General features: G+C 39.5%; 1 protein-coding gene across 4 annotated transcripts in view; it reads right to left on the bottom strand.

Moving 5' to 3' along the window:
- The window catches only part of CASC4 (cancer susceptibility 4), a 122094-nt gene that overhangs the window by 14392 nt on the left and 85121 nt on the right, over window positions 1-22581 (bottom strand). For all 4 annotated transcript variants that reach the window (XM_003900865.4, XM_003900864.4, XM_009210065.3 and 1 more), the window contains exon 8: window positions 21340-21510. In XM_003900865.4, the coding sequence (XP_003900914.1) occupies window positions 21340-21510 (171 nt within the window). The remainder of the gene's footprint in view (window positions 1-21339; window positions 21511-22581) is intronic.

Here is a 22581-nt window from a genome sequence, read left to right on the forward strand (position 1 = left end):
TAAGCCCAGGAGTCCAAGGCTACAGTGAGTTAGGATATTGCCACTGCACTTTAGCCTGGGTGACAGAGTGAGACCTCTTCTCTTTAAAAAAAAAAAAAAAAAAAATTAGCCGGGTTTCTGTAGTCTTATCTACTTGGGAGGTTGATGCAGGAGGATCATTTAAGGCCACGAGTTTGAGGTTATAGTGAGCTACGATTGTGCCACTGCACCTCAGCAAGACTCTTATCTCTAAAAATAAATAAATAGATAAATAAATAAGTAAAATTTACATTGCAATGGAACACTCAGGAAAAAAATTAACAGCTTCCTTTGCTTGGAAAGAAAGGTTAAGTACAAATAGAATTATGGGGGTACTGGTCGATTCTACAGATGGTTCATCACATCATCAAGCCAATGTATTTCTAATTGTTGGGTAAAGAGTCCATCAGGAAAATCATTAAAGGACAAATTGCACTTACAGAGGCTTTTAAAGAAGGCCAGGCGTGGCCGGGCACAGTGGCTCATGCCTGTAATCCCAGCACTTTGGGAGGCCAAGGCGGACGGATCACAAGATCAGGAGATCAAGACCATCCTGGCTAACACGGTGAAACACCATCTCTACTAAAAATACAGAAAATTAGTCGGGCATGGTGGTGAGCGCCTGTAGTCCCAGCTACTGGGGAGGCTGAGTCAGGAGAATGGTGTGAACCCAGGAGGCAGAGCTTGCAGTGAGCCGAGATTGGGCCACTGCACTCCAGCCTGGGCGACAGAACAAGACTGTCTAAAAAAAAAGAAAAGGCGGCGAGGTGGGCAGATCACCTGAGGTTGGGAGTTCAAGACCAGCCTGACCAACACGGAGAAACCCTGTCTCTACTAAAATACAAAATTAGGCAGGCGTGGTGGTGCATGCATGTAATCCCAGCTACTTGGGAGGCTGAGGCAGGAGAATTGCTTGAACCCAGGAGGCGGAGGTTGCCGCTCACTGAGATTGTACCATTGCACTCCAGCCTGGGCAACAAGAGTGAAACTCCGTCTCAAAAAAAAAAAAAAAAAAAAGAAGGGAGGGTGTGGGGACAACAGGAGACTGAAGTAATTGGAGTAACTGGGGCCAGTAAAAGAGCATGAATTCATTTTAAAACTATTCTAGTATAAGCTTGGAGTATGTACAATAAATAAATAAATAGAAAAGTGGATGAAATAGAGTTAGAGAAAAGAAACATACAGGAGAATAGGTAGGCTATTTGTAAGAAAATACTCTGTCTCCTAATTATAAATCAAACATTTTGATGAGTTTTATTATCTCTTTTTGAATAATAAAATAAATGATGTCAATATAAGCAGTAAAAAGAGATTTACAGAAATCTATATTTTCTTTTTCTTTTTTTATTCTTTTTGAGACCGAGTCTCACTCTGTCGCCCAGGCTGGAGTGCAGTAGCCTGATATCAGCTCACTGCAACCTCCACCTCCCAGGTTCAAGTGATTCTCCTGCTTCAGCCTCCTAAGTAGCTAGGATTACAGGCGCCCACCACCACGACCGGCTAATGTTTGTATTTTTAGTAGAGACAGGATTTCACCATGTTGGCCATGCTGGTCTTGAACTCCTGACCTCAGGTGATCTGCCCGCCTCCCAAACTGGGGCTCTTTTTATTGGCCCCAGTTACTCCAATTACTTCAGTCTCCTGTTGTCCCCACACCCTCCCTTTTTTTTTTTTTTTTTGAGACGGCCTCCCAAAGTGCTGGGATTACAGAGTGAGCCACCACACCCGGCCTTCATTTTAAAATCAAAGTTATGAAATACAGAAGACTCAAAAAATTAGGCTAAGACAAGGTACTAAAAACATATATATCATTTACTAATATTGTCAGACATGGAATAAAGAAATGTCCCACTTGTACCTACTATAATATTCCAACAGAACAATGTAAAATTTCCTTTTTTTAGGTGTTTGATGATCTGCCTAGCCTAAATTTAGTCAAAATTTTAATACTATAATTACAGTGATACTCAGAGATAATAAACATATCAACAAGAATGAATAATGACACAATTGCTCTTTGTTAAATAGTGATCTGTGCTATTATATATACAGAATCATCGTGTTTGGAGAAATATTTATAGCTAACCTTTAATACTGGGCTTCCAACATTCTCACAGACAACAAAAGTTGAAAAACACAGAATCAACTACACAGAGTTGCCAATCAGGATAAGGAGATCAGACAAACTTTGCATTAAACATTGAATGAATATAATGGTACAGACAAAAATGCATAATATTGATCAATATAACAGACTGCTAACTTATTCAACATTTAAGAGCAACGTGTCAATGTGAGAGAAGGGAAAGTTTCAAAAAGAAGGCAATTATATTAGACTATGACAGGGAAAGAAAGAAGCATTGAAAGAACAGGTAAGAACAAAGATGGGGTATTTAGAAGACAGTGAAAAGATTAATTTGACTGTATTTATATGAGAAAAAGTAAGTTTCAACAAGCAAATTAAGGATAATTACAGGGTCAGGCATGGTGGCTCATGCCTGTAATCCCAGAACTTTGGGAGGCCAAGGTGGGTGGATCACCTGAGGTCAGGAGTTTGAGACCAGCCTGGCCAACATGGAGAAACCCCATCTCTATTAAAAACACAAAAAAGTAGCTGGCCGTGGTGGCGGGTGGCTGTAATCCCAGCTACTTGGGAGGCTGAGGCAGGAGAATGGCTTGAACCTGGGAGGTGGAGGTTGCAGTGAGCCAAGATTGCTCTATTTGCACTTCAGCCTGGGCAACAAGAGTGAAATTCTGTCTCAAAAAAAAAAAAAAAAAAGTCTCCTCTATTCACTTGTGGTCACTGTTTAAATCCAATGACAAAGTGTATGGAAGTATCTACAATGCTCCTTCATCCATCCATGGTTCACTGATGTATGTGATAGGTATTGCACTATGCACTGTGATACAAAAATAAATCATAAATCTACAGTTGGGCATGGTGACGCACACCTGTAATCTCAGCTACTCAGGAGCCTTCAGCCTAGGAGTTTCAGGCTGCAGTAAGCTATGATCATACTGCTGCATTCCAGCCTGGGTGACAGAATGAGACTCTGTCTCAAAAATAAAAATAGAAAGCAAAAATAACATCCTATCTTCATCTCCTATAACTGAGTATAGTAAGGAAAACAGATAAGTAAACAAATTAGGAAGTGATGGTATGTGTGCTATTGCATAGTGCTCTAGAAAGTAACATCTGAACATGGAGACAGTGGCTTCAGTTGGCTTCCTTTTGATAGAGTGAGTTTGAACATTATGTAGGAGGCAATAACCAGTAGTCAAGATTTCTTTTAAGCTCCCTGAGAACAGAAATCTGATCTGCCTTATGCCTTACTGTATCTCCAGTAGCTATTTAGGTAAGAAGCTATGAGGACTTACACTAGGAAGATGGAGGAAATGTTAGAAACTGATGAATCAGATACGTTTGAAAATGACAAAACGAATATATGACATAATAGAGCAGAAAGAGTCAAAGGATTATTCCAAATCCTAGTCTGGAAACTACAGTTAATGCTACCTATACCCAAATTGGGAAGGTATGAGAAAGCAAATGTTGCTTTAGATAAACTGAATTTGGGGCTACAGTATGACATCCAAATGAAAATGTTTTATAGACACATGGTTATATGGATCTAGAATCTAGGTGCAAAGTGAGAGATAAGCATGTAGATTTAAAACTCATAAATTTCAAGGTGATCGGTTAAACTATCAGAATATAATTTATTTTAGGAAATAAATATTTACAGAAAATAGCTATAAGTCAAGGAATTGATCTTGGGGAATGACAATATTTAAGAAGAGAAAAAAGTAATGAGGGCAAAGTTATCATTTGATGGTATAAATCTATGATATATGTGTGTGTGTGTGTGTGTGTGTGTGTGTGTGTTTTGAGATGGAGTCTTGCTCTGTCACCCAGGCTGGAGTGCAGTGGCACAATCTCGGCTCACTGCAAGCTCCACCTCCCGGGTTCACGCCATTCTTCTGCCTCAGCCTCCTGAGTAACTGGGACTATAGGTGCCCAACCACGCCCGGCTAATTTTTTGTATTTTTAGGAGAGATGGGGTTTCACTGTGTTAGCCAGGATGGTCTCAATCTCCTGACCTTGTGATCTGCCAGTCTCAGCCTCCCAAAGTGCTGGGATTACAGGTGTGAGTCACCACACCCGGCTTATGATGTGTCTTAACAGGAATTAAATAGCAGACTTCATCTCTGAGGCATTTCAACTTTTTACAACCTTTAGTACAATTCTGCTGCTCAGTAACAAAACTGTTAAATCTGTGCCCAGCTAGGGGAGTAACAAAGTAATTATATTTAGTTTGGATCCCGTATTTCCTTATATTGTTGCAAAATTCAATTGTGCACTTAAATATTATGTTCACTCTGGTGGCCAGCTGAAAATGATTTGATTATCAGCAACAAGATAGCTTCATCCCAATAGTTTAAACATGAGAACACAAAGAAACAACACACCCACCAGCTATTGAAAGTCTTTGAGTTGTATTAAGTTTGAAAAATTGTAAAAGATTATTTTCAATATTTAAATTCCTTTTCTGAGGTAAGTGAGCTAAAGTATATTAAATATATAATAAGCATGTATTGCATGCATATGAAGTAATTTTTCATACATTTTACTTTAATTCATATACCATCTGGTCTAACTTCACATGCTCCACATCACCTAATCAGGTGAAAATTTAACGCACTTTTCAGTTCACATTAAACAACACAATAAAACTTCACACAGAATGCTAGACATTCTGTAAGACATCTCAAATATCAGACTACAAACTTCAGAAAGTAGTAGAGAAGAAATTCAGTAAGAGCTTCGGTCATGTGGAATAGATAAACTTTAACCTTTTCAATTTACAAAGGCATAGTTTGATACTTTTGACTACAACTATCCTTTTAAACTAGTGAGTTTTATTGGGAAGGTATGAGAAAGCAAATGTTAAATGAGAAAGCAAATATAGCCATTTCTCGTGGCTAAAATTTTATTTTTTATTAAAAAAAATTTTTTTTTTTGAGATGAAGTCTCACTCTGTCGCCCAGGCTGGAGTGCAGTGTTGCAATCTCAGCTCACTACAACCTCCATTTCCTGGGTTCAAGCGATTCTTCTGCCTCAGCCTCTCCAGTAGCTGGGATTACAGGGGTACACCACAACACCCATCTACATTTTTTTTTGCATTTTTAGTAAGACCAGGTTTCGCCATGTTGGCCAGGCTGGTCTCGAACACCTGACTTCAAATGATCTGCCCACCTCGGCCTCCCAAAGTGCTGGGATTACAGGCATGAGCCACCACACCAGGCCTCATGGCTAAAATTTTAAAATCAAAGTTGTAAAGTATTTACTTTTGTCTGTCTGTATTATGTGTACAGGTACACATGTATGTTTGTATACTATCTACATGGTATCACTGACCTATAAATAAATGAACTCATAAATTAAATAACTAGCCTGCATGCTTTTGAAGTTCATATGACTTTGGCAGTCTTTGGTAAATAAAGATAGTTTTTTAAAATTTTATTATATTATATTTTTGAGACAGAGTCTTGTTCTATCGCCAGGCTGGAGTGCAATAGCGTGATCTCAGCTCACTGCAACCTCTGCCTCCCGGGTTCAAGAGATTCTCCTGCCTCAGCCTTCCCAGTAGCTGGGACTACAGGTGCATGCCACCACACCCAGCTGATTTTTGTATTTTTGGTAGAGATGGGGTTTCACCATGTTGGCCAGGATGGTCTTGATCTTTTGACCTTGTGATCCGCCCACCTCAGCCTCCCAAAGTGCTGGGATTACAGGCATGAGCCACCGCACCTGGCCCTAAAGATAGTTTTAAATTGTTGGTGAAATAAAATAGAAACACGTTCAAAAATAAAAACCAGTAGAAAATAAGAGGATAATAACATTTCTTAATCACAAAAGGGTATTTCAATCAAGAAAAACTAGGCTGTATATTTTAATTCTGTACTATAAGTCAAAGGAAACATCAAGATAAGTCACTTTTGCTTCATTAGTCCAATGTTCATTTATGGGTTTCAATTTCTCAACTGTTTTATTTTTAAGTTTATATTTTTATGTCATTAATTTATTATATTGCCACTATTATAAGCAAAATGAAACTATTAGATCTAGTTACAATAAACCTAGAGAGAATGAAAAAGAAAGTTTAAGGACGGCAACCTCTTTTTTCTAGCCATCTATTGGTAATATTCACTATCATTTCATTTATTCATTTGGTAGTTAACACATTCAACTTATCTTGCATTATTCAATTTAATACCTAGAGTTGTGACTATTTCAAGTATCCGGAAGGTAAATGACACGTGATGACTTATAATCTGTTGAGATATGAGTTATCATCATGAGAGATGGGAGGCTGGGGTATACAAACTGTAACAAAAATGTTACTGCAGGCTTTATACACAAAACAATTGTAGGCAAACTATTGACTGGCTTTTGAATTGATTTCATTATCAGGAACATATTAGGGCAAAAAGACCACATTTCTATCTCAAGGTATATATAGGCCCTGCATATAGTAGGCACAGGAAGCAATCTATTGACTGATTTACTGGACTTGTGGAAGGTAAAGAGAAATCAAGGAAATGAAAGAAGTATGGTAGCTATAATTTATACCTAACAGCATCTGAACAACCTTACCATCTCCCCATTTCCAAGGCAAACCTATACTATCTAGATTTGTGTAGGTACAGTCTATAATGTTCACAATGATGAAATCAACTAAAAACCACCTTTCTCAGAATGTATCTCCTGTTGTGATGCAATGTATGTCGTGGTTGCTCAAACCCTGTACATTCCAAAGAAAGCTTTGTTTTCAGGAGTGGCCCTTGGCTGGATTCTGAGAGATAACCTCTGAGCCCATGAAATATTCTGCTTTACAAATGTTTTCGTATGCGTGAGGCCTGGGCCATTATGTACCAGACTGATGAGGTCAATTGATCCTACAAAGTGATTTATGGTGAATACAGTTGTTCCTCCCTCAGTATCCAGTGAGGACTGGTTCCAGGACCCCAACAAATACCAAAATCCATGGATGTTAAAGTCCCTTGTATAAAATAGCATAGTAGGTCGGGCACAGTGGCTCATGCCTGTAATCCCAGCACTTTGGGAGGCTGAGGTGGGTGGATCACTTGAGGTCAGGAGTTTAAGACCAGCCTGGCCAACATAGTGAAACCCCATCTCTAACTAAAAATACAAAAATTATCCGGGTGTTGTGGCATGCACCTGTAATCTCAGCTACTCAGGAGGCTGAAGGAGAAGAATCATTCGAACCTGCGAGGTGGAGGTTGCAGTGAGCCAAGATTGTGCCACTGCACTCCAGCCTGGGCAACAAACGCTTGAATGTGGTAGGCAGGGGTTGCAGTGAGCTGAGATCACGCCACTGCATTCCAGCCTAGGCGATACAGCGAGACTTTGTCTCCAAAAAAAAAAAAAAAAAAAAAAAAAAAGCATCATAATAAATCTTCATATCTGATAGTGGAAGTCTTTACAGTTTATTACTCTTATAAATTGTCTTGGCTATTCTTATTCCTTTGCAGTTTTCATACACATTTTAGAGTCAGCTTATCAGATTCCACCCAAAACCCCCAAATCCTGCCGGGATTATACTTGGGATGGCAATGAAGTTCTAGATTAATCTGTGAGGAATTGACATAATTAAAACAACGAGCATTCCAATCCATGGACATGGATTTATTTATATATTAATTAATTTCTGTCAACAATATTTTGTAGCTTATAGAGGTTCTTGTAAATCTTTTGTAAGAACTTTTCAAGGTATCTGATGTTTTTATGCTATTGAAAAGTTTCTTTTTAAAAGTTTCACTATGTTTATTGCTGCTATATACAGAAATATAATTTGTATATAAATCTTGCATGTAATGACTTTGCTAAATATATTTGTTTATAAATTGTTTTGAGTTTTCTACATATAAAATCATATTGTCTACAAATAATATTAGCTTATCAGTTATATTTCTTCCTTTCCAATCTCTATACTCTTTATTTCCTTTTCTGTGCTTTACTGCACTGATTAGAATCTACAGTGAAAAGCTGAATAGAAGTGATGATGGTGGGTATCCTTTTCTAGATCTCAAGGGGAAGGTTTTTGAGAATTAATCATTAAATTTGGTATTTGTTATAGGATGCTTAAAATACTCTATCGAATTAAGGAAATTACTTTCTAATCTTCCTTTGCTTAAAATTGGTTGTTTTATCATAAATGCATGGATTTCCTCAAATGCTCTCTTTACATCTTTTGAGATGATTTTCCTCATATATTTTGTTAAATTAATTTGGTAAATTATATAGATCGCTTTTCAAGTATTAAACAACCTTGAATTTTCAGATTAAATCCAACATGGTCATCATGTGTATAATTTTTATCTATCTCTGGATTTGACTTGCTAATATTTTGTTCAGAATTTTTTTTTGAGACCGAGTCTCACTCTGTCACTAGGCTGGAGTAGCACAATCTCGGTTCACTGCAACCTCTGCCTCCCAGGTTCAAGCGATTCTCCATCCTCAGCCTCCTGAGTAGCTGGGACAACATGAGTGCATCACGGTGCCCAGCTAATTTTTGTATTTTTAGTAGAGACAGGGTTTCACCATGTTGCCCAGGCTGGTCTCGAACTCCTGACCTCAGGTGATCCGCCTGACTTGGCCTCCCAAAGCGCTGGGATTTACAGGTGTGAGCCAATGCACCTGGCCTTGTTTAGGATTTTTATATCTATATTAATAAGAGAAACTGCCATAATTTTTCTTTCTCATAATATTCTTAGTTTTGCTATCCAACTTACGCTGGTCTCATAAAATGGGTTGGGGAGTGTTTTTTCCTTTTCAATTCTCTGAAAGTTTATGTTACATTGGTTGTATTCTTTCATGTTTGAAAGAATTCACCAGCTGGGTGCAGTGGCTGACACTGTAATCCCAGCACTTTGGGAGGCCAAGGCAGGAGGATCACTTGAGGTTGGGAGTTCAAGACCAGCCTGACCAACATGGAGAAATCCCATCTCTACTAAAAATACAAAATTAGTAGGGCATGGTGTTGCATGCCTGTAATCCCAGCTACTCAGGAGGCTGCGGCAGGAGAATGTCTTGAGCCCCGGAGGAAGAGGTTGCGGTGAGCTGAGATCGTGCCACTGCACTCCAGCCTGGGCAACAAGAGCAAAACTCCATCTCAAAAATGAAATAAATAAATAAATTAATTAAGAATTCACCAATGAAACCATTTAGGTACCAAAATATTAATTTACAGATTCATTATGTTAATAGACATGGAACTATTCAGATTTTCCCTATCTTTTTGTGTCAGTTTTGTACAGAAGTGCTTTTCTAGGACATTGGCCATTTCATCTAACTTTGCAAATGTTTTGGCATTAAATTAATAATACCTCTTATTATGTGTCCTTTAATATTATTTGTAGGATCTATATTGATGTTTTTTCATTTTTGTTATTGAGAATTTGTGTCATCTCTGTCTTAATGTGTGCTGACGGTCTTTCCAATTTCTGTTTTGCTTTTTTTTTTTTTTGAGATGGAGTCTCACTTTGTCGCCCAGGCTGCAGTACAGTGGCATGATCTCGGCTCACTGCAAGCTCCGCCTCCCGGGTTCACGCCATTCTCCTGCCTCAGCCTCTCGAGTAGCTGGGACTACAGGTGCCTGCCACCACACTCGGCTAATTTTTTGTATTTTTAGTAGAGACGGGGTTTCACTGTGTTAGCCAGGATGGTCTCGATCTCCTGACCTCATGATCCGCCTACCTCAGCCTCCCAAAGTGCTGGGATTACAGGTGTAAGCCACCACACCCGGCCGGTCTTTCCAATTTCACTTGCCTTTTCAAAGAACCACTTTTTGGTTTGCTTGATTTCATATAGTGACCCTGCATTAGTAATCAAGCTAAACGCTCATTAACTTTTACCAGTCTCTTTTGAGGTAAAGGGGGAACTTTTGATATCTGTTCAACTTATTTAATGATTATTGGTTTATTCAAGTTTTCAAATCTTCATGAGCCAATTTAGGTAACTAATAATTGCCACAGTTTGAATGTGTCCTCTCCAAAATTCATGTTGCAGCTTAATCCCTAATGTGGTGGTATTAAGAGATGGGGCCTTCGGGAGGTGATTAGGCCATTAGGGGGATGAGGCTCTCATAAATGGGATGAGGGACCTTAGAACAGGGGGCCAAGCGCAGTGGCTCACTCCTGTAATCCGAGCACTTTAGGAGGCTGAGGCAGGCAGATCACCTGAGGTTGGGAGTTCGAGACCAGCCCGACCAACATGGAGAAACCCCGTCTCTATTAAAAATATAACATTAGCCAGACATGGTGGTTCATGCCTACAATCCCAGCTACTTGGGAGGCTGAGGCAGAATTGCTTGAACCCAGGAGGTGGAGGTTGCAGTGGGCAGAGATTGCGCCACTGCACTCCAGCCTGGAATCTATGTTTTCTGGTATCATTTAAGATTTTTTCGTTTATTTTTTCATACTCTCAAGTTTTCGTTACAATGTCTAAAAGCAAGAATTTTCTTCATTTATCCTAATACTTAGCAGATACATTCAACCTGAAGACTCAAGTCTTTCTTCAAAATTCCTTTCAAGTACTGATTACCCACCATTTCCTCCAATCTCTTCTTAAAACCTCTATTAAACATACATACATCTTCTATTTCTCATAACATCTCTGTCATATATACATATGACATATAACACATTGGTATCTATATCTGTCTGTCTCTTTGCCACAGTCTGCTACATTCTTGCTGAGTATCTCAATATAACCTTCCAAGTAACTTCTCTTTTGGTCAGCTATGTCCATGGTCTGCTATCTCATACACTGGGTGGCTATGTCAATGGCGAACTCATTAAGCCATCTGGACTAGAGATTGGAAAATACTTTTAAAAATTCTATAAGTAGGCCAGGCGCGGTGGCTCACCCCTGTAATCCCAGCACTTTGGGAGGCCAAGATGGGCAGATTGTGAGGTCAGGAGATCGAGACCATCCTGGCTAACATGGTGAAACCCCATCTCTACTAAAAATACGAAATATTAGCTGGGCATGGTGGCAGGCACCTGTGGTCCCAGCTACTCGGGAGGCTGAGGCAGGAGAATGGTGAACCTGGAAGGCAGAGCTTGCAGTGAGCGTAGATTGCGCCACTGCACTCCAGCCTGGGCGACAGAGTGAGACTCCGTCTCAAAAAAAAAAAATAATAATAATAATAATAATAATTCTATATGTAAAGGAAGATCAGGTATTCTGTGATACACTAGCTTGCCTCTCCAATGTTGCTTGGGAGAATGATTAATAACCACTGTTAAATAAATGAAACCCTGCTGCTATACAGAAAAATCAATACGAGAAGTAGTTTGATCAACAATCACTCCCTACTGTTTGGAGTAACCACCCTTGTGACTTTCCATATGGGAGCTGACATTTGAAGTAAATTCTTATCTCTGTTCAAAGCTTCTAAATACAAATGGTATGTCCTTCCTAACTGGCAAACAGGTGGGCCTCACCTGGATTTTCAGTTTCAACTATTTTGGAAGATGTCTATTTCTTTAAAGTATCCCTACACTGTATTTTGTGTCACCACATAGCCTACATTCTAAAGTTTAAATTAAACTAACCCAAATACATCTTCCAAATATGGTGAAACATACCCCAAAATGTTCTAGCCACTTTTGCATGATGTGGTAATACAAAATTAAATTTATAAAAATACGCAGCTCTTTATAAATATGTCAATATAAGTATGATATATTAAACTATAAAACAAAAATAACGAGTTAAAGCTGCCAAAAAATTTGTAGTGAGGTCAGGAATGGTGGCTTATGCCTGTAATCCCAGCACTTTGGGACATCGAGATGGGAGGACTGCTTGAGCTCAGGAGTTTGAGACCAGTCTGAGCAACATGGTGAAAGTCTGTCTCTGCAAAAATACAAAAATTAGCCAGGCATGGTGGCACACACCTGTAGTCCCAGCTATTCAGGAGGCTGAGGTGGGAGGATCCCTTGAGCCCAAGGAGGTCAAGGTTGTAGTAAGCTATGAACGTGCTAATGCAGTACAACCTGGGTGCGAGAGTGAGACCCTGTCTCAAAAAACAAAATAAAACAATTGTGGTGATAACTATATAAAGTCTAAGAACTTCCCCTCCTTTTCTAAAAGTGTTTTCAATAAAAATTTCAACTTTTTGTCTAACAGCATGTTATTTTGTACCTACAGAGTATCAAGTGCTTTTATTTTTTATTTACTTATTTATTTATTTGAGACAGGGTCTCACTCTGTTGTCTAAGCTGGAGTGCAGTGGCATGATCATTGCTCACTGCAACCTCCACTTCCTGGATTCAAGCAATCCTCCCACTCAACCTCCCAAGTAGCTGAGACTACAGGCATGCACCACCACACCTGGCTAATTCTGTATTTTCAATAGAGACAGGGTTTCACCATGTTGGCTAGGCTGCTCTCAAACTCCTGGCCTCAAGTGATCCACCTGCCTCAGCCTCCAAAAGTGCTGGGATTACAGGCATGTGCCACTGTGCCCAGCCACACTGAAATTTTTGAGAATAATGATTTACATATACAAATTTGGCAAGTGTTAAATGAAAGAAAGAAAAATTGTAAGTCAAAAAAGAAGAAAATTATAAAGCAAAACTGTACTTAAAAATGAATTTCCATTGGGCTCAGTGATGCATGCCTATAAATCCCAGCTACTCAGGAGGCTAAGGTAGGAGGATGATTTGAGCCCAGCAGTTTGAATCCAGTCTGGCAGCATAGCAAGACCCTGTCTCTCTCTCTCTCTCTCTCTCTCTCTCTTTTTTTTTTCTCTTTTGAGACAAGGTCTTGCTCTGTTGCCCAGGCTGGAGTGCAGTGGCACAATCGTGGCTCACTGCAGCCTCCAACTCCTGGGTTTAAGCAATCCTGCGAACTCAGCCACCCAAGGAGGTGGGGCTACAGGAGCACGCCTCCATGCCGAGCTTATTTTTGTATCTTTTGTAGAGATGGGGTTTCACCATGTTGCCCAGGCTGGTCTTGCACTCCTGGGCTCAAGCGATCCATCTGCCTCAGCTTCCCAGTGTTAGGATTACAGGCATGGGCCACGGTGCCAGGCCACCTGTCTCTTAAATAACTAAAATAAAATAAATTTTTCTTATGACTAAATAGTTTTTACTCTATGGAAAGCAACGCTGAATAAACACAAGAATACTAATGATTGGTTTTTTTTTTCTTTTTTTTCTTTTTTTATTTCGAGACAGGGTCTTGCTCTGTTGCCCAGGCTGGAGTGCAGTGGTGTGACCTTGACTTACTGCAACCTCTGCCTCCCAGGCTCAAGTGATTATTGTGCCTCAGTCTCCAGAGTAGCTGGAATTACAGGCATGCACCAACAAGCCCAGCTAATTTTTTTATTTTTAGTGGAGATGGGGTTTTACCATATCGGCCAGGTGGGAGAATCACTTGAACCCAGGAGGCAGAGGTTATAGTGAGTTGAGACTGCGCCACTGCACTCCAGCCTGGGCAACAGAGCAACACTCCATCTCAAAAAAAGAAAAAGAAAAAAGAAAAAAAAGAATAGTATATTTGTGTCCAGATAGAAGAAACGATTTTTATAAAAGAAATGATTTTCTATAAAATAAATTAAAATCATCATAAGAGTCTAGATAGATATGTATGAATATATACAACTAAAGACCTTTTGTGTTCGCTGGGCGTGGTGGCTCACGCCTGTAATCCCAGCACTTTGGGAGGACGAGGCGGGCGGATCACGAGATCAGGAGATCGAGACCATCCTGGCTAACACGGTGAAACCCCGTCTCTACTAAAAATGCAAAAAATTAGACTGGCGTGGCGGCGGGCGCCTGTAGTCCCAGCTACTCGGGAGGCTGAGGCAGGAGAATGGCGTGAACCTGGGAGGCGCGGCTTGCAGTGAGCCGAGATCATGCCACTGCACTCCAGCCTGGGCGACTGAGCGAGACTCCGTCTCAAAAAAAAAAAAGACCTTTTGTGTCAAGTTGTATAAAGTTGCATGATACAAGATCAACACACACAAAAATCAGTCATATTTCTTTTTTTTCCCCTTGAGAGAGCGTCTCACTCTGTCACCCAGGCTGGAGTGCAGTATCGTGATCTTGACTCACTGCAGCCTCCACCTCCCGGTGCAAGCGATTTTCATGTCTCAGCCTCCCGAGTATCTGGCATTACAGGCATTTGTCCCTGCACCCGGCTAATTTTTGTATTTTAGCAGAGATGGGGTTTCACCATGTTGGCTAGGCTGGTCTCGAACTCCTGACCTCAGATGATCCGCTCGCCTCGGCCTCCCAAAATGCTGGGATTACAGGCATGAGCTACTGGGCCAGGCCAAAAATCAGTCATGCACTAGCAAGAAGTCTAAAAGGAAAATTAAGAAAACAGTTCGATTTACAATGACATCAAAATAATAAGATGCTTAGGAATAAATTTAACCAAGGTAGTACAAGACTTGTGCACTAAAAGCTACAAAACATTGCTGAAAGGAATTAAAGATGACCTAAATAAATGGAAAGACATCCCATATTTATAGATTGAAAGACTTGATATTGTTAACATGGCAGTGCTCTCCAAAGTGATCTACAGAATCGACACAATTCCTTTAATTTTTTTTTTTTTTCAGACAAGGTCTTGCTCCACTGCCCAGGCTGGAATGCAATGATGGCACAATCTCAGAATCTCAGCTCCCTGCAGCCTCTGCCTCCTGGGCTCAAGCAGTCCTCCCACTTTAGCTTCCCAAGTAACAGGGACTACAGGTGCATGCCACCACATGTGGCTAGTTTTTGTATTTTTCATAGAGACGGGGTTTTGCCACGTTGCCCAGGCTGTATCAAACTCCTGGGCTCCAGTGATCCGCCTGCCTTGGCCTCCCAAAGTGCTGGGATTACAGGCATAAGCCACTGCACTCGGCCAGTTTTTTAATTTTATTTTTTCAGAGACACGGCTCACTTTGTCACCCAAGCTGGAGTGCAGCGGAACAACCATAGCTTACCATAACCTTGAATTCCTGGGCTCAAGCAATCCTCCCACCTCAGCATTCACAGTAGCAGAGGCTACAGGCTTGTGCCACCATGCCAGGCTAATTTTTAAATTTTTTGTAAAGATAGGGTCTTGCTACATTGCCCAGGCTGGTCTTGAACTCCTGACCTCATGTAATCCTCCTGCCTTGGCCCCACAAAATGCTGGAATTATAGGTGTGAGCTACTGTGCCCAGCCAAAATTCCTTTTAAAATATCACTGCCTTTTTAGTACAAATGGAAAAGCAGATCCTACAATAAAATTACAAGGGACCATGAATAGCTAAAATAATCTTAAAGACGAACAAAGTTGAAGGACTCATAATTCACAATTTCAAAACTTACCACAAAGTTATAGCAATGAGAACAGTATGATACTGGCATAAGGAGAGACATATAGATAAATGCAACAGAATTTATAATTCAGAAATAAACCCATATATCTGTGGTCAATAGATTTTTGACAAGGATACCAAGACTGTTCAATGGGAAATGAAGAGTCTTTTCAATAAATGTTGCTGGGACAACTGGTATCCACATACAAAAGGATTGAGTTAGACCTTACCTCAAACCATATACAAAAACTAACTTTAAATGGATGAAAGACCTAAATATAACAGCTAAACCTATGAAAGTCTTAGAACAAAACACAAGGGGAAATCTTCATGACCGTGATTTTGGCACTGGTTTCTTAGATATGATACTCAAAGTATGAACAAAAACAAAAAACAGATAAATTGGACCTCATCAAAATTAAAAATTTTGTGCATGAAAGGACACTATCAAGAATGAAAAGACAACCCATAGACTATGCAAAAACATTTGCAAATCATACACCTGATTAGGGTCTAGTAACCAGAATACATTTTCAAAACCTCTTAAAATTCAACAACCAAGACAAATAACCCAATATAAAAATGGGCAAAGGGCTGGGCCCCGGTGGCTCATACCTATAATCCCAGTGCTTTTGGGAGGCCAAGATGGGAGGGTTGTTTGAGGCCAGGAGTTGGAGACCAACCAGGGCAAGACAGCAAGACCCCATCTCCACAAAAGCTAAAAAATAAATACATACATTAGCCAGGCCTGGTAGGATACACCTGTAGCCATAGCTACTAGTGAGGCTGAGGCAGGAAGATTGCTTGAGCCTAGGAATATGAGGATGCAGTGAGCTATGACTGTGCCACTGCACTCTGGCCTGGGCGACAAAGCTAGATTCTGTCTCTAACAGTAAATTTTTAAAAAAGGCAAAGAACTTGAAAGGACAATTCTCCAAAGAGGATATACAAATGGCCAAAAAGTAGACAGAAAAGGTGCTCAATGTCATTAGTGAAATGCAAATAAAAACCACAAGGAAATATCACTTCATATGTAATACATGGTAGAAGGAATGAATGAAAGGAGGGAGGGGGGAAGGAAGGAAGGAAGGAAGGGAGGGAGGGAGGGAGGGAAGGAAGGAAGGGGATGTGGAGAAACTGTAACTCTTATACGTTGCTGGTGGGAATGTAAAATGGTACAGCTATTGTGGAAACGGCTTGGCACTTCTTCAAAAAGCTAAACACAGAACTATCATATGATTCAGCAGTTTCACATCTAGGTACATACTCAAAAGAATTAAAAACAGGTATTCAAAAAAACTTGTACATAAATGTTCATAGAAGCACTATTCGATAGCCAAAATGTAGAAACAACCCATATGTACATCAACAGATGAATAAACAAAATGTATCCATACAACTGAATATTATCCAGCCATAAAAAGAAATAAAATACTGATACATGCTACATGCTACGCCATGGTCGAACTTTGAAAAAATTATGCTAAATAAAAGAAGCCAGACACAAAAGGCCACATACTGTATGATTCTTTTTTTTTTTCTTTTTTGAGACAGAGTCTCACCCTGTCGCCCAGGCAGGAGTGCAGTGGTGCGATCTCAGCTCACTGCAAGCTCCGCCTCCTGGGTTCAGGCCATTCTCCTGCCTCAGCCTCCCAAGTAGCTGGGACTACAGGTGCCCGCCACCACGCCCAGCTAATTTTTTGTATTTTTAGTAGAAACGGGGTTTCACCGCATTAGCCAGGATGGTCTCGAGCTCCTGACCTCGTGATCTGCCTGCCTCGGCCTCCCAAAGTGCTGGCATTACAGGTGTGAGCTACCACGCCCGGCATTTTTTTTTTTTTTTTAAAAGATGCAGTCTCTCTCTGCTACGAGGCTGGAGTATAGCGGCATGATCTCATCGGCTCACTGCAACCTCCAGCTCCCTGGTTCAAGTGATTCTCCTGCCTCAGCTTCTCAAGTAGCTCGGATTACAGGCATGCACCACCATGCCCAGCTAATTTTTGTATTTTTAGTAGAGAAGGGATTTCAGCATGTTGGCCAGGATGGTCTTGATCTCCTGACCTTGTGATCCACCCACCTTGGCCTTCCAAAGTGCTGAGATTACAGGCATGAGCCACTGCGCCCGGTCATATGATTCCTTTTATATGAAATATCCAGAATAGGTGACTCCATAGACAGAGAGAAAAAAGCAAATTAGTGGTTGTCAGGTGCTATGGGTAGGAGAGTACAGAGTTTGTTTCAGGGTGACGAAAATATTCTGGAATTAGAGTGGTGATAGTTTGTACAACTTTGTGAAAGGACTAAATGCCACTGAATTGTACATTTTGGTGAATTTTACGTGTAACTTACCACAACAAAAAATTATTTTTAATTAAAAAAACTTCTGGCCGGGCGCGGTGGCTCAAGCCTGTAATCCCAGCACTTTGGGAGGCCGAGACGGGCGGATCACAAGGTCAGGAGATGGAGACCATCCTGGCTAACACGGCGAAACCCCGTCTCTACTAAAAACACAAAAAATTAGCCGGGCGAGGTGGCGGCGCCTGTGGTCCCAGCTACTCGGGAGGCTGAGGCAGGAGAATGGCGGGAACCCGGGAGGCGGAGCTTGCAGTGAGCTGAGATCTGGCCACTGCACTCCAGCCTGGGCGACAGAGCGAGACTCCGTCTCAAAAAAATAAATAAATAAATAAAAATAAAAATAAAAATAAAAACTTCTGCATGATAAAGCATAAGAAAGTCTTATATCAGGAAAGACAATGTAAGAGGAAAATTGTGATAAATCTGAATTATCTATAAAGATTTGATATGGGGCTGGGCATGGTGGCTCACACTTGTAATCCCAGCATTTTGGGAGGCTGAGGTGGGAGGATCACATGAGCACTGGAGTTCAATACCAGTCTGGGCAACAGAGTGAGACCTCATCTTTATTAAAAAAATTTTAAAATTAGCCAGGTGTGATGGCACACGCCTGTGGTCTCAGCTACTGAGGAGGCTGAGGAGGGAGGATCATTTGAACCCAGGAAGTCAAGGCTGAAGTGAGCCACAACTGTACTACTGCACTCCAAGCTTGGGTGATACAGCAAGACCTTGTCTCAAATAAAAAAAAAAAAAAAAAAGAAGAAGAAAAGAGTTGATACAAATAAATATAACCAATCTACAAAGTTCTCAGGCTAAGTGGTCAAAACTGATGCACAGATTATATACCAAGAAATAATTACAATAAAATTACTCACATAAAAATAGGCCACCAGAACAAATGCTTATTAAAACATTTTTAAGGAAACATTATATTCTAAATACCTTATAAAAACGATAAAAATCAATGTGGCCAGGCCACAGAGAAACCACTAAACTTAAATAACTCCAGTGACACTGTAAAACTGTACTAGAGAATAATCTGACACTATTTAAAAGGTGCTATAAAGCTAGTCAAATGCTTTGACCCAGTAATTTCGTTCTGAGGACTATACTTTTAAAGGAACACCCAAAGTAGGAGGAACAGGAAATAACTGGGAAAAAAAAAGATAGTAACAATAATGACAGTTACAATGAGAAAATACAACATGATCTAAACAATAACAGAGGAGACCTAAGTAAACTATTATTATTGCCTGAGCACAACAGAATATATGTATATAATGTATGTATGTATATACATGTATACATTATGTATATATCATATGTATATAATATATATTAGATAATAATTATTATATATTATATCTATATTAATATATAATATATATTATATATATAATAAAATACATTATATGTATATAATGTACATATGTATATAATAGATACATAATATATGTGTGTATATATTAATAAAAATTTAAATTAGGTAAAAAGGAATATAAGAAATAATGTCAAAGTAAATCACAAAATTGTGCATGCACTGATTTCAACTCTCTATATACATTAATGATACATGGAAAATAATTTGGAGTGAGGGTTTAAAACTCAATAGGCTTTTTTCTTTTTTTTTTTTTTTTGATGGAGTCTCGCTCTGTCACCCAGGCTGGAGTGCAGTGGCATGATCTCGGCTCATGGCAAACTTCGCCTCCCGGGTTCAAGCGATTCTCCTGCCTCAGCCTCCCAAGTAGCTGGGACTACAGTCATGTACCACCATACCTAGGCTCTTTTCAAAATAACTGTAGAGAGTAATAATTTCCTAGCAATTATTTCCAATCACCTTCTTTACTCAAACATCAGTTAAAAAAATATATACAGGTAAGGCAACAATTTTAAAAATGTATAGAATAAATATAAGTTTAGAAGAAAATCTTGGCCAGGTGCAGTAGCTCATGACTGTAATCCCAGCACTTTGGGAGGCTGAGGCAGGTGGATCACCTGAGGTCAGAAAATCGAGACTAGCCTGGCCAACATGGTGAAACCCCATCTCTACTAAAAATACAAAAATTAGCCAGGCATGGTGGCATGGACCTGTAATCCCACCTGCTCAGGAAGATGAGGCAGAAGAATCGCTTGAACCTGGGAGGCAGAGGTTGCAGTGAGCTGAGACTACACCACTGCACTCCTGCCTGCCACTGCCCTCCTGCCTGGGTAACGGAGCGAGACTCCATCTCAAAAAAAATTTTAAAGAAGAAAATCTTAAGTGATCAAATTAAGATATTTTATTTGTTATGCTCTTACTGTACACCTCTTCTTGTTGAGATGTGTTTTCAGGCCAATCCCACAACCCAATTTTTTTGGTTGGAAATATTTTTTCATTATATTTAAAATGTTAGCTAAATCTTTGTAATAAAAATGTTTTTCACACAATACTTTGGTCAAGATACACAGATACGCTTTAAAATATCAAGGAATATCCTATTTAAAGAAATCAGAGAAAAAGAAAAAAGAAAGGAAAGCCAATTAAATTCATGCAAACTATACATTCATATATATGAATAAATTTAAATAACTGTTACAAGACCAACAAAAATACCTTGAATAGGCCAGGCACGTGGGTCATGCCTGTAATCCCAACACTTTGTGAGGCTACGGCGGGAGGATCACTTCAGCCCAGGAGTTCAAGACCAGCCTGGGCAACAAAGCAAGACCCCGTCTCTAAAAATAAATAAATAAAAATAAAGAAATAAAATAAAATACCTTGAATAAATTCACAAATATAACATTGTTCAATTATTAGCTTACAAGCAATCTTTGTACAAAGAACTGCCTAACCAGTGCTCTGCACAGTTGCTTCCATAGACAGAAGCCATCATAAAAACCAAAGACGTGATCTTACTCCTGGTGACTGGTAAAAATTAAAAATAAATAAATAAACCAAAGACAAAATGAAGCTTTTAGAGATTCTGTCTATTCAGAATAGAAGGTAAGAAGATGCCATGAAAAGCAGAACCAGTGAAAAGCACAGTTTAAGGAAGCTGATCTAAGGGACACTCTCCCGCCTTAAATTCCACTACCAGAATTTTTTCTTACACTTCTAACATCTAAATGAGGAAAATGCAACTGAAGGGAATGGAGGAGGAAGCAGTATTGAGCAATCCACTAAGGCAATCTCCCCAGAGTGTATGTTTCTCCCAGAATGTTCCATTTTTCAAAACTATTTATCTTCTCTCCTCCGTAATCAAAGTTTTCATTTGTTAGTCTATCAAAATATATCTTTTCTCATTTCTCCAAAAAAGTTTATATTCATAAGAACTAATCGCATTTTTTAAAAAAGTCAACTCACCTGAAATTTATTATTTAACAATGGAGAACATGAGAACCTTTTTAAAGTTTTCTTTAAAATAATATCTATCCATTTAAAACCTACATTTCCTTTAAATTTTGACACTTTCATACCTTCTCTTTAAATATATATAACTTCACCATACATTTATTAGAGAGCAGAATAATGAAGACCTTAATTCATATTACATTTAAATAAATATTTTTAGCATAATATTCATCAATTGATTCTTACTTTGCTTCAATTTATGGAAATCACTGACTCTATCCTTGGTAGCCTGCTTTAGTATATCTGTTTGAATTCTGGGTTCACTGTCCAAGTTTGAGCCTGGAATTAAATGCTGAAGAGGACTGGAAGGATTCTGTTTTGAAGTACCGGGGTTTCCATTGTGGTTTACATGTGAATCTGTAGCATAAAAACATCAAATTAAAAGAATATAATTTAATTTAATCTTTTAAAGATGAATTTCACAAGATCTGCTTTACAAAGCTAAGATAGACTATTGTTTAACATTGGGTAGTCACAAAGCTTTTTTTTTTTTTAAAGGTTTATTCTCATTTCTTTAATCAAATCTTATAACCAATGTGATTTTAGCTGTGGGAAGTTTACTGACCATTCCCAGGCGAGTATCTCTACTAATGGCTACAAACTTACTCACCAAAAAGATACACAGTAGAAATCCATAGATTAATATAGCAATGATACCCATATCTTTTCCTCCCTCTAAATTCCATATTACTATCAGAAATCTCCAAAATCCAGTAAGCCTTTTAAAATTTCTACTCTCTAAGTCATCTTCATTTATACAGTGACTCACAAGTGTTGACTTTGATTCTTTCTTTTTTTTTTTTTGAGACGGAGTCTCGCTCTGTCGCCCAGGCTGGAGTGCAGGGGCCGGATCTCAGCTCACTGCAAGCTCCGCCTCCCGGGTTTACGCCATTCGCCTGCCTCAGCCTCCCGAGTAGCTGGGACTACAGGTGCCCGCCACCTCGCCCAGGTAGTTTTTTGTATTTTTTAGTAGAGACAGGGTTTCACCGGGTTAGCCAGGATGGTCTCGATCTCCTGACCTCGTGACCCGCCCGTCTCGGCCTCCCAACGTGCTGGGATTACAGGCTTGAGCCACCACGCCCGGCCCTGACTATTGATTCTTTCTTAGCATTATCTACTGGATACCACCTCTCTTTCCCTCACCTCCCTTTTTATCCTCATCAATGACTTTAATTTTGGATTCAAAACATCCTATGCCACTCTGACATTTTTCCTTTCCATCATCTCCCTTAAGCAGGTCTCTTCAGTCGTATCTACTCTCATTTTAGGGAAATATTTCTATACAATGGAATGAGTGTTCAGAAAACAAATACATTCATAAGTACGAAGTAAAGACTTTAATATAGGTGTGCACTGTAACTTACAGAAGGCCTCTATGAGATAAATTTGAACACATTTTGAAGAAACTAAACCTGTATAGCAGGCAGA

This window comes from Papio anubis, chromosome 7 (assembly GCF_008728515.1).
Source record: "Papio anubis isolate 15944 chromosome 7, Panubis1.0, whole genome shotgun sequence".
Lineage (NCBI taxonomy): Eukaryota > Metazoa > Chordata > Mammalia > Primates > Cercopithecidae > Papio > Papio anubis.